General features: G+C 52.9%; 1 protein-coding gene across 1 annotated transcript in view; it reads right to left on the bottom strand.

The window, feature by feature from the left end:
* Sned1 (sushi, nidogen and EGF like domains 1) overlaps positions 1-12,512 on the bottom strand; it is a 61,804-nt gene that overhangs the window by 10,366 nt on the left and 38,926 nt on the right. The window contains 11 exon segments of the mRNA XM_059278740.1: positions 2,290-2,388; positions 3,237-3,319; positions 3,391-3,535; positions 5,758-6,039; positions 6,693-6,805; positions 8,391-8,574; positions 8,802-9,098; positions 9,419-9,532; positions 10,148-10,261; positions 10,566-10,679; positions 11,327-11,440. Of these exon segments, the coding sequence (XP_059134723.1) occupies positions 2,290-2,388; positions 3,237-3,319; positions 3,391-3,535; positions 5,758-6,039; positions 6,693-6,805; positions 8,391-8,574; positions 8,802-9,098; positions 9,419-9,532; positions 10,148-10,261; positions 10,566-10,679; positions 11,327-11,440 (1,659 nt within the window).

Genomic DNA, 12,512 nt, shown 5'->3' with positions numbered 1-12,512 from the left:
GTTCCCCATGGGTGAATTATACAGCAGATCATTCAAGTCTTGTCCTTGTCTGCTGTTTGGGGACGGTACCTGCCTGTCCTTCTGGTGGAAGCCAGACTACTGGTATAGGGGGATAAACCAGAATAGTCTAGAAACCCTGCTGGGGTGAGGAGTTGGGGAAAACGGATAATGCTGAGGGTTAGCACCTGCCCTTCCACTCCTGCCCTTGAAGTCCATCCACCCCATGCTGGTGTGGGAACCTGCCTCCTCTGTGTAGATTCTTCCTGGGATCTGAAGGTTCTTCCCTGACCTGGAAAGTTGCTTAGTGAGGAAACACCCTTTGTGGGCATTAACTGTGCTTTAGGGATTCCTGGGGGCCTTTTGGGGGTACTCTTTTATGTGAGAAATAAAAGTCCAGCTCCTCCAGGGAAAAGGATCAGATGACCTTCAAGGAAACAAGAACAAGACTGGACACCAGATGACACTGGAGAAAGGATCCTCAAACCTGGCATATTATACCCAGCTACGGTTTCCTTTACAAGTGAGGGCTACTAAGATTTTTTTTTAGAGGCACACATGGCCTTTGAAGCTTGGTTTGAGCAAGTACCCTGTGGAACTAGACAAAGCCAACATGCAGAGAACTAAGGACAATTGAAAGAACAATTGAGACTCCTTAGAGGTCAAAGGGGAGTACTGGTCCTGCAGTGTGTAATTCACACTAAGGCCACTGACATTAAACTGAATGAATAGGCTCACAGAAGGGAAGACGTTGGAACAAAAGACACAGCCCAGAATGGACTCATTCAGTGTGTGGACACTTGATTGGCAGTTCAGGTGGCTGAGAGCTGGGATAAAAGTATATGTCTTGTGGAGAACTGTCTCTGTTGTAATGTGTAATAAAATTACTCCTCCTGCCATCCACTCCAAGACTAAGGACTCACAGACACAGAGTGCAGGGTGGAGGTGGGCTGCAAGGAGAGTCCAGAGGGGGAAACCCACAAGGCAAAACTTTCTGCCAGATTTTAGCATGAGCTGGGCTCCAGAATTATCAAACTGATGGAGACAGACAGCATGAGTATGACATGAACCAAAGATCATGATTAATTTTGTACCTGAGGCCATTAAGGATCCTTTTTCTTGTGCTATCACTGAAATTTACCCCACCATAGGGTGACAGAGGCTTTGGGGCCAGTTCTGCAGCCACTTTGGATTTCTCTTGTGATGGAACCCAGGAGACTGAACCCACACCTTCCCTGTTTTGGGCTTTATGAAGGGACACCTAGGACTTGAAGGAGCTGATGTAACACATTACCCAGTGAGTCTCTTTTGTCCACTCATACAGCAGCAGTGTGTCTGCACTCGGAACAAACTATGATAAGGAGTACCTCGATGCTGCAGTGTGCACAACCACCCTCCCAGTGTGCATGGGGTCAAGAGCGGGTACAGGTACCCGCAGGTTGGGGAGAATATCAAATTCAGGGATCAGTGGGCCCTCTGTTTGCAAATGTACCCTCTGATACTGTAAGTGCCCTTACCGTGGACAGGTGTCCTTGGAGGGCAGAATTTTCAGGTGATATTACCTTGAGTTACACTCCCATAAGTACTTGGGTCTTCTCTGGGGCTAGGTGGACACAATCTAAGTCCCTGATGTGACTCGGAAGGAGAAAGGAGCTCTGGGCCCTAAAAAACTCTAATCCACAATCTCTAGAGGGATTAGAGGGAGAACAGAGCAAGGGTCTGACAGCTGAAGAAGCAGGCATCAGTTTGTGCTGCCCGATACTTGCCCAGTGGTGCTGGAAATAGACCCCATGCTATCTATGTGGGGACAACCAGCTGACCAGAACGGTCCAGGCTGAGTAGCCCGACAGGTTGCCAAACTTGGGGGGGGGCATCCTCAAGGCAGGACTTGCTCAGAGTAGCCCGACAGGTTGCCAAACTTGGGGGGGGGGGCATCCTCAAGGCAGGACTTGCTCAGCGGGCACTCTTCACTATTCACCTCGCTGACTTAGTACCTCCTCTATGAAGTGAGGCTGGGGGGCCTGAAGTGGATCCCCAGGGTGGGTGAGGAGCAAAGTGTAAGCGATTACTGAAAGAGGCAGGCAGGACAGGCTAGTCTTTCCAAGACAGATCCTGGGTTGGCCTTGTTCTCTGGCTCCTCTCACTCATGAAGCAGGGGACTGTGTCCTAGATGGGGTGCCCAGCTGCCCCTTGGGCAGAGCCTGTACCTCCTTCCTAACTTCCTACTGTGGTGTTCTCACTACGGCAGCTATGAAGGAGAGCCAGCTCCCACCCCTCCACACAACGACTTACTTTCTGTGTCCTTGCTGCTGTTCTTGGGTAGCTGCAAGGCCAGGTTGACCTGCTCAGGGGCCTCCTCTGTGTTCTTGAGCGGCACCAGAGTGGTGGGTTCTAGGAGAAGCTGAGGGTAACCACATGGCCCTTGCTTCACGCCTCGGCCCACCCCTGCCGGCCCACCCGTGGATCCCACCCGTGGAGGCTGGGCCTCACTCCCACCGCCCCTCTGAAAGACATGTGTTCTACTTTCCTGGAGCTGCTTCCTAAGGGGCCTCATTGTACAGCTGAGGTGTGGGCACTCTCTGCCTCCCAGGGTCAGGTTCTCCTGTCCATTCCCTAAGACCTGCTCCCTGGGCGTGTGTGTGTGTGTGTGTGTGTGTGTGTGTGTGTGTGTGTGTGTGTGCCTTTTCTTCCTTTTTGGGATTTGCAGCAGTCTGGGCTCTTGGCCTCAGCTGCAAGTCATTTCTACAGAGCGTCTCTCTGCCCAAAGGCATTTTCTGTTGGCCCCTTGTCTGCAAGTCTGATGTTCCCACCTCCACATCTCAGCCCGCCCACCAGCAGGCGTTCCCTCTCTCACAGGAGGCTTGGGGTCACCTTTTTGCCACTGTCCCTCTGCTTCCCACCGCCCCTCCACACCCTACTCATGCCCTCTGCGCTCTACCCTCGAACATTTCCAGTCTCCACAGAGTGAGGTTAGGTGCCTGGCCTCTCACAGGCAGCCTCCTGGAGTGCCCCTTACCTGCTGAGCCCTCCCCTTGTGGATGGCAGGCACCCTTCCTGCTACCCTGGAAGTCTAAAGCCTCACACACGGTCAGGATTGAGGCTGCTAGTGGACTCATCAGCTAGTGTGATCTTTTAAACCCAGCTTTTAAGGGCCTCAACATTTTTTATGCCAGGGGCAAGGGCAGTGAGACCACTAGGGTTGACTTCCAAGTCGGTGCCAGGAAGTCTTCAACACTCACGTGATCTCACAGTGACTGATTTGCTGGGCAAGCCCCCAAACCTGGCACTCACTCTTCCTCTTCCATCTACAAGCTCTGAGAACCTGCAGACAGGGTAGGAGGGTCAAGGGTTGAGCACAGCCTAGGAACCCAGGGCAGGGGCTAGCGTGTGTACCTGGGGGGCTGAGTTGGTGTTTCAGGGGCACTGTGGTCATTGAGCAGGCGCAGCTCTGGCAGGCGCACAGGGGCCGGTCTATTTCTGAGCATCCGGAGGTGGTGTCCTCCCTGGTGCCAACGTCTGTCAGTGCCATCCCTGGAGGCTGCAAAAAAGGAAGGAGAAGTAACCACCAACTAGGTTGCCTGGTGTTCCTGTCTCTGCCTCTACTGCAGGGAAGTGGCGGCTCACATCTAGCCCTGCTTTGGCAAGGGGAGGGAGGGGTACATGTTGCCTGAGAAACCTGTGTCACCCATTATATTCTTCCTAAGCAGAGGCCATGCATTTATGTTGCAACAGACACACTGGCCTGGAAGGCCAGCACTCCGTCACACTCCCTGGCAGAGTCCTCATCTGCTAAGCAGATGCCAGGCTGTGGATCACAGCCTTGTGGGTCAGCAGTTTTCCTGATGGGCAGCTTCAGCCAGATCTACAACCAGGCCTTGTTACCGTAGAGTGTCCTTCAAGCTAGGTGACTTCCTTCTCTATCTGGCCCTTCCTGACTCTGATTTGGTTGTAACGACAGGCTCATGGGGAGACCCCACCTGGTTTTCTACATGGCAGGTATGCCTAGAGCCCAGCTGGTAGCCCAGTGGGGCTGAAACTGAGAATTAGCATAGCATAGCAGCACCATATTCACTGTTGTGTTCACAAAGCAGCCTCATGGGCTGGGAAGAGGAAGGAGGAGGGACCTAGGAAGGCTGGCGTTGGAGCCCAACTCTCTTGAGGACCACTGGCCCTGCTCTTAGACCCGCCGTCTGTCCCTGTGTACCCTCTGCTTGTCTTCTCACTGTGTTCAGGACTGCTGAGACTTTTCACACACCTCGTGTGAGGTTTGAGAATGTAATAAAGGGCACATGGGACACTTGTGGGTTCCAGGAGGGTGCCCTGCCACCCTTGGGAATAGACTAAGGTCCTTAATATGGCCACCTGAACTTCCACACCCCAGCTTTTTCTTGTGCCCCTCTCTGTCCAGGTGTTCCTTCCTGTCCTCCCAAGCCACTTGTAGTCTCTGGCCATATCCCATGTTCGGCGGCTCCTTTTGGGTCAGGCCTGGGCCTCTTCCTTGCTGCCTGCTTGGTAGCTCTTTCGGAATGAGGTCCTGCATTTGCTGCTAAGCCTGCCTGGGATTAAATTGGTGAAACGGTGTAGGATGAGGCTTGACAAATATATATTTCCAGATTGCTGGTGCTGTCAGTTGTCCTCCCTTACCCACAGGTGAAAGCCTCCTTTCCTATGGCCCGTGTCTCTGTTCCCAGGGACGGCCCATGCCAGTTGTCTATGCTACCTCTTTGCTGCAGGCTGCAGGAATGTAGTAAGAATTCAGCTGAACATGGTAAAGCTTTACCTGGAAGAATCAAGGAATCCTTCCAGAGGAAAAGCCAAATCTCAAGGAGTATTTGATGTTATTCGGCTTTCAATATATCAGCTGTTTCCTGCTATGAATCTCATGTGTGCTCTCATAATTTCCCCAATAACTTATAACAGTGTGGATAGATCATTTCTTGGGCATAGACATTTAAAGTACTTGGATAAGGTCACAAAGACCAGGTCTTCTGCCTCCAGGTTTCCTGCTCCCTTTTTAGCATTTGAATTGGATATCTGCCTTCTGAAATATCCCCTTTAGCAAGCATCCAAGGACAAGGGACAAATAGAATAGCTGGTCAGGCCATCCGCTAGGCACCTGAGGTCCCTGAGTTAAGGTAAAAACCCTTGTGGAGACACAGCCTGTCTCCTAGGTGCATAGCTTTGTTTCTTGTGCAAATGAAGCTCGACCCTCCTTTTTCTCACAGCCCAAATGGCATTCCAGAGCAATTGACTCAGAACAAAATGTCTTTTTTTGTATACCAGGTGCAATGTAGCTATGAGGCAGGTTTCCTATCTCTGAGCAGAGTTACCCCGCCGGACCAGAAGGCAGCAGGGCAGAGTTTGCAGATTGTAGGGGTATTGAGACCAGGTCATGGGAAGAGGAACGAGAAGGAATGAGGATGAAGAAGAAAGAAGATGAAGATGAGGACAGAGATGGAAAAGAACTTAGAGTTATGAAAGGACAGGAGAAAAAGGAAAGAATTGAAGCTGTGTGGACAGAATCTTGTCTCAGAGGAATAAAGTAAGTGAATTGTACAGCTCAGTGTATTTAGATTAATTCCTAAAGATTATCCCTGCCATTAGTAGTGTCTTCCCTAGGACTCTGGGAGAAATCTCCTCAGGGCAGGCCCCCGAGGAAATTTCAGTACCTCTTCTGGGCAAGGATACCACACCCCAAGAACAGGCAGCAGCAGCTGTGGATGTGAACAACTACCAGCCCCAACCTCTCATGGAACTCACAGGTGATGATGTAGAGGTGGGCAGGCTCACTGTGCAGCTGGCCCTGCTCTGTGCTCTGCACAGCTGTAACCGAGAGCTGGTACCGCCGACCTGGCAGCAGGTCACGCACTGTGTAGGACACCAGCTTCCCGTTGGGGATGTAGCGGCTCTTGGTGCTCTGACTGGTGGTCACATTGATGACATAAGCCTCCAGTGAGATACCAGGACTGGGGGTGTCCCAGACTACGTGGGCAGAGGTGGCTGTGACTCGAGAGGCAGTCAGGTTTGCTGGAGGTAAAGGCCCTGAATGAGGAATGGACAGGAGGAGGAAGTGAAAATCAGGTCAAAGGGCATCTAGTGAAACATCACCTAAGATCTGAGAGGGATCAGGTGCATCTGAAACCAGCCTGGGTTACTGTTGACATTGCCATCCCAGGGGAGTGTGGGAACCTTGTATGCAGAGGTTAGGTCATACCTCCAACATGCCTCCTCAAGTGTCTATGGGCCACAGATGGGCAGTCCTGAGTCTGGGAGGCATAGAGAGTTGTCCCCACCCATTATCCTTGCTTCACAAACTTCCACTGCTCACAGACTCCCTTCTTACAGTCCATACCATGGAAAGAGCATGTGTAATGTCAAGAAATGTAGCTAGAGTAGGCTGATCACATGGCCCCAAAGCCCTGCGTGTCCTCATCCCAGCCTGCTCTTTGGTCTCCGATGTATTCCATGGCGGGCATACTGAGGAATGTCTCGGTGTACTCGGGTGCTGGAGGCAGTCTTGGACAATGTCTCTGGCAGAGGACTTCTCCCTCAGTGATGAGATCTCAGGGAGGTCAGGGCTGGGTTTATCGTATAAGGACACTTTGGAAAGGATAGGCTGCCAGGAGGGAGGCCCTAGGTCTAGAGGGTGCGACGCGTGAGAGAGGACCGGAGGCAGAAACTGCCTGTCTACTTACGGGTCCACACGTTCAGTGGTGCTGAGGCCAGGCTCTCAGTAGGGTGTTCAGCTCCTCCAGGCCCACTGAGGGTGGTTAGCCGCACAATGTATCTTCTTCCTGGCAGCAGGTCCCTGCCAGAGGGGGCAAGGAGGAGAGGACCATCTAGAGGTCTGTGGCTAGCACTGTATGACCCGGAGTAGGGTTATTTTGCTGCTAGTGGTTCAGGCCACCTCCATGAGGGGCAGACCAGTGGTCAGTCCTTGGACTGTAGTGCTCCAGGATTGGGAAGTTTCTCCACTAGCTAGTGAGAAGAGAGAAGGGTGTGAAAATAGCCACAGTGTGGTCAGAGGACACAAGTTCAGATGTGAAGTCCAGAAATGGGACAACTTGGGAAAGTCTCTGTGTAGGCCCATGTAATGTCCATGCCATGGTCTGGGTTTTAGAGCAACCTGCCAGGATGCAGGAATGGTAAAAAGAAGCCTTACTCCGAGTGTTAGGGGTCCCCACTCGCTGCTTCTGACCACAGAGGAATGGAGGCCAGTTGTTCCCCCTCCACTGTTGCTAGTCCTGTCCCACCCAGTGATGATGTAACATCCAGAGAATTCCAAAGCCAGTGCCCCTCTGCCAACTTCAGTTTTCTTTGCTTCCTATTTGGGGAGCCAGGCATTAAGGAGGAGGGCATTCCAACACCAGCTACATATCCAGAGAAAATGGGACAGTGACTATGCAGCCGAGGGTCCAGTGACCTGGGCTGACCTTATCAGAGACAGCGTATGACAAGACAAAAAAAACTAAAACCAAAACAAAATGCAAGAGGAGAATCAGTCCCAGAGTTCTGCATCCTCTGGTTCAAACAGCCGATTTTAATAAAACACAAAATCACAAAGAGGCAACGGAAGTATGGCACATTCAAAGGGGAAGAGGAGCAGTCAGGAGCTGCCCAAGAAGACGTGTTACGGATCTACTAGACAGAGACCGAAGTGGTAACCTTGGTGCTCAGGCCAAGATTGAAAGAGAGATGTGCAGCAAAATGAGAGAGCGGTGTATAAACAAATGGACCGAAGAGACAGGAGGTCTGCGCAGGAACTGAAAAGAACCGGGGAGGCCGACTACAAAGGCAGTCTGTCCTCAGCACAGCGGGCTGACTAGTTTGCAAGAAGGAACAAGAAACTTTGGAAAGTGGTCTTGAGGGGGCTGGAGAGGTGGCTCAGTCGTTAAGAACATTGCTGTTTTTGCAGAAGGCCCGGGTTCAATCCCAGCACCACATGGTGACTCACAACTGTCCATAACTCCAGTTCCAGGAGATCTGACACATTTTGACCTCTGTGGCACTAGACATGGAAGGTTCACAGACACCCATGAGAGCAAACCACTCATAAAATTAAATAAATCAATCTAAAAAAATAAAGAAAAAAGTGATTTTGGCAATTCTGTGAAGGACACGCCTACAGACCTGGATTTTAGGGCTTTCTTACACTTTATGGGGTCCTTGCAATACTGTCAGGGTACTGCTCTTTGTAGTGGCTTGAGGCTAGGCAAGGCAGGACAGCACACACACACACACACACACACACACACACACACACACACATACACGCACGTCCCCAGTGAGGCTGGCTCGCCCAGGCCCCGGCCCCACTCAGGTGAAGGATGGCAAGTATGCCGACACACAAGGAACACTCTGGGCCTCTGTGTTCCTGCGGCATCTTCTCTTACCCAAATGTGAGTCGGTCCACACTCCTGTCCACTTCAGTGGACTGGGCCACCGTGGCCTCAGGGTTGAGGACGGACACTCGAACCCTGCTGACAGTAGCGTGCTGGATCCTGTGAAGAGTCCACTGCACTGAGATGGCATTGGCTGAAACATTGGTGACCTCAAAGTCTTCAACAGGGCGGGGTCCTGCAGGGCAACAGGAGGCTCAGTGGATGCCACACCTCCCGCCCCTCCCTGCCCAGCCCAGTGCCTGCTCCTTTCTTCCCAGTCCCTTCTCTGATCTACCCTTCTGGTTACCGTGCCCTTCCCTACAGGAAGGGCAGCCCCCACACAGAGATGTGTCTGCTGAACTGTGAGCGGGGGACAAGCGCCTCTCCTGGGCAGCCGTGGCCAGGCCCCCTTCGGGAACTCACGGGTGCGGGTGAGCAGCGCTGTAGGCCTGCTGATGTCGTTTTTGTTGTTGGTGTTTCGCTTGACTGAGAAAACTGAGATGTTGTAGGCACGGCCGGCTGCCAGGGCCCGCAGCTGGTGAGAGGAGCGACTCCAGTCCACGAAGTCCGTGCGCCGGAAGGATCCGTCCGAGGAGGCGTAGGTGACCGCGTAGCCGTCCAGCACCTGTCTGGCTGTGGTGCCCTCAGGGGGGCTCCAGGAGATGGAGACCCCGCTCTCCTCCACCCTCTCTACCCTGAGAGCTGTTGGCGGGAGGAGCTCTTCAGGGTTGTCACCAAACACAAGGGAGGTGGAGGGTTAGACTCGGAGCGCCAAAGAGGAGCTCCCAGTCACGTCACCTAGATTGGTTCTGGGGCCTGGTCACCCAAGGCCTTGCTGGCGGGGAGTCTTCTCATTTGGGCTGCTATGGCCCTTGGAGGTCTGTATTTCCGCATGTGTGGCTGCTGCTGGGACCTCCTGCCCGCTCTCAAGAAGGGGACCTAGGTCAGCAGCTGTCTGCCCATCTCTCCCGCCGGGCCCCCGGCCTACCTTCTGGCCCCCTTGCTCCTCCATCCTCCTTCCCGGAGCTCCTGGCCCTCACCTTTGGTGCAGTCCTTGCCTGTGTAGCCCACTTTGCAGGTACAGCTGTGGGACCCGTTGCTGGCCAAGCAGTAGCCGCGGCCCCCACAGGGGCTCGAGAAGCAGGGGTCACTCACTGAGGGGGGGAAACGGCAGTGAGGAGGGGAATTGGGGTTTTTCCTTTTCTTGTACCTAGGCCTCTTGTTGCGTAGGTACAAGAGGGGTCAGGTAGGTGGCATGGGTCAGGGAGGGGTGGGGTAGCATCATGACATCTGCTGTCTCTCTCTGCCTTGCATAGCTAAGTGCTACCTGCCAGGCGCCGCATGGCCAAAACCAAGCTTGGCTCTAGGTTGGTGCTCCCATTTAGGAGGGGCTTGGTCTCAGGCTGAGACAGAGACTATTCTAGAGAGTGAGTAGAATGCTGTCCAGGAGCACTCTAGCGCCGGGAGCAATGATGAGCAGGGATAAACTGCCACCACTACCAGCGCCAGGAAAGGCCTGGTTGAGGGACCTACCATATGCTAATAGCTGAAAGGGTTCTCCACAGAGAGGACGCTGAGCGCAGGGCTCTGGGGCTGCAGGCTCGGCCTGCCTAGGGACAGCAGAGCCAGTCAAGGTGGATGTGGAGCTGTGGACTGAGCATGTGTTCCTGGGAGTGGAGGAAGGTGGAGGTGGCAAATAGGGCTGGCTACCAAGGAGATGAGAAGGCCAGGGAAGGGGCCTCGGTGAGCAGGTAGGCCTGAGATCCTACCTGTCTCGCAGTGGTAGCCAAAGAAGCCCTCTGGACACACGCACAGGTAGGCCCCACCACCGTCCTCACACCGGCCTCCGTGCTGGCAGGGGCTGGAGGCACAGGCGTCCACCTCTGGAGAACACCCAAAGGGTTGGCCCGAGCTGCAGGGAGGGACTCTGGGGGAGGGAGGAGAGGACAGCGGGAAGAAGGGATAGGGGGAGGCAAGGAGCAATGGCCAGGAGAGGGGTATGGCGCACCTGTGGGTAGGAGGGGCTCTCAGGGACCCCCCCGCCCAGTTTCCTTCCTCCCTCCAGGTCACCACAGCCTTGGGGGTTTTCTTTCCCTGGGTGGCTTGTCCAGCAAGAGGATGGCTCCTGGCTTCCCTCTGATCTCCCAGCAGCCCTGGTTCTGTGGGACCCACCTGAAAGAGCCCTACCTGTTTCACAGTGGACTCCACTGAAACCTTCAGGGCACTGGCAGATGAAAGCCCTGGGCAGGTCCCTACAGGAGCCTCCATTTCTGCAGGGCTGCGCTTGGCACTCGTCTGTCTCTGCAGAGACGGGGGGACAGGACTGGCTCATACTGGGGAGCTCCCTGCATGTCCCCAGGATTCCAACTGCTCCCTGACGATCAGCAAGGCCCCGAGGCCTCCATCCCTGGGGTCTGGACTCTGAACTACAGTCTTCCTTCTGTCGCCTACACTTGTTCCTCCTTGGCTGGTATCCTGCCCATTTCCAGCAAAGCACCCTGCCATCCCTGTCACTGCTTCTGTACTCCAGGCTCGAATGCTCTCTAGCATTACAGCTGGAAACCGCTCCTGGGCTTTTCCCTTCCAGAAGCCAGTCTCTGTTTCAGGGCTCAGAGCTTCACACAGGCACAAGGGATGCAGGTCTCACCCTGTCAGGTATTGGTCAGGCCTCTGCTCTCTGCAGGTGTCAAGGATTGTGACCTGCCCATCTTCTCTGCCCCACCCCCAGGCCCGAGTCTGATTGCTAGGCCAGTAGTTTTCAGATGAGCTCTTAGTCCCCCAGGGCAGGCGGGGACAGAGAGCGTTTAAAATCTATCCTGGCCATCAGAATGGCCCTAAGACAACAAGCAGGGAATGGGATGGTTATTTAGATAGAGCTCTGTCCCAGGGAAGAAGTGATAGAACAAGGTGGCCCCGGGGAGCCCCGTTGCCTTGAGCAGACCTCTTACCTAGCTCACAATGGACTCCTTCGTACCCTGGGCTGCAGAGGCACTGGTAACCGGCATTGAGGTCCTGGCACGAGCCGCCATGCAGGCATGGCTGAGACTGGCACTCATCTACCTCTAAGGAGAGATCCCAAGAACAAAGCAAGGTGGCCGTATTAACCTATATGCAAATGGATGTCAAGTATCTCTGAGGTTCTGAGCAAGCTTACAATACTCCTCGATACTCAGAGGCCAAATCAGGGTTATTCATGGAGGTCTCATGCCTGGCTCCTATCTACAAAGTGGCTGCGGTTGCTTCTGAACCACTGAAGAGTCTCTCCGAAGGCTCCTCTGGACCCACAGCCACCAAGGTTTGGCAGGAAACACCTGATGTCTGACCTTGCTAGTTCTGTATCTAGGACACACATGTAAAACTAGTATGTTTGTGGGGGGCAATCTGCAGCTTTAAAATGTTCACCATATGCTTCTTTTAAACCGGAAGTTGTGCTCCTGAATTTGAATGTTCAGTTTGAGAAAAGTCTAATTTCACACTTAAGAAGTAAATAAATGTGGGGGCTGGAGAGATGCCTCAGTGCTTAAGGACATTTATTGCTCTAGCAGAGGACCCAGGTCTGATTCCCAGCACCCATATGGTGGCTCTGTAACTTCAGTTCTAGAGGATCCAATGCCCTCTTTTTTGCATCCTCAGTTACACACATGGTGTACATACGTAAATGCAGGCAAAACACTCATATACATAAAATATAGGAATCTAAAAGTTATTTTAAAAAAGGACTAAATAAATGGCATTGGCTGACAGTGCTGGAACCAGAAACCAGAGTGATGTATGTATCTACTGGCTCACAGGTCCCTCCCCTCTGTATGACACCCAACACCTGTGTCTATCATTTCTCTGTCTCTTGAAAATTATTTTTTAAATTACTTTTTGGAGACAGGATTTCACCATGTAGCCATGGCTAGCCTGTAACGTAACTCTTTTTGTAAACTAGGCTGACCTTGAACTCATAGAGATCCTTCTGCCCCTATCTCTGGAGTATTGAGACTAAAGACATGTGCCACCATTCCCAGCCCTAAAATTCATTCTTGAAATGTTTTGAATTGCCTAAAGAAGACATGGCTTTGTTTTCGTTGCTTCTGAACTTTATTGACAGGGTGCCACGATAGGTGTTCTTCCTCACTTGACATTTCA

The sequence above is a fragment of the Peromyscus eremicus genome, chromosome 13, assembly GCF_949786415.1.
Source record: "Peromyscus eremicus chromosome 13, PerEre_H2_v1, whole genome shotgun sequence".
In the NCBI taxonomy this organism is placed as follows: Eukaryota; Metazoa; Chordata; class Mammalia; order Rodentia; family Cricetidae; genus Peromyscus; species Peromyscus eremicus.
Note: the sequence above shows the minus strand (reverse complement) of the source record. Positions and strands in the feature narration are given on the sequence as shown.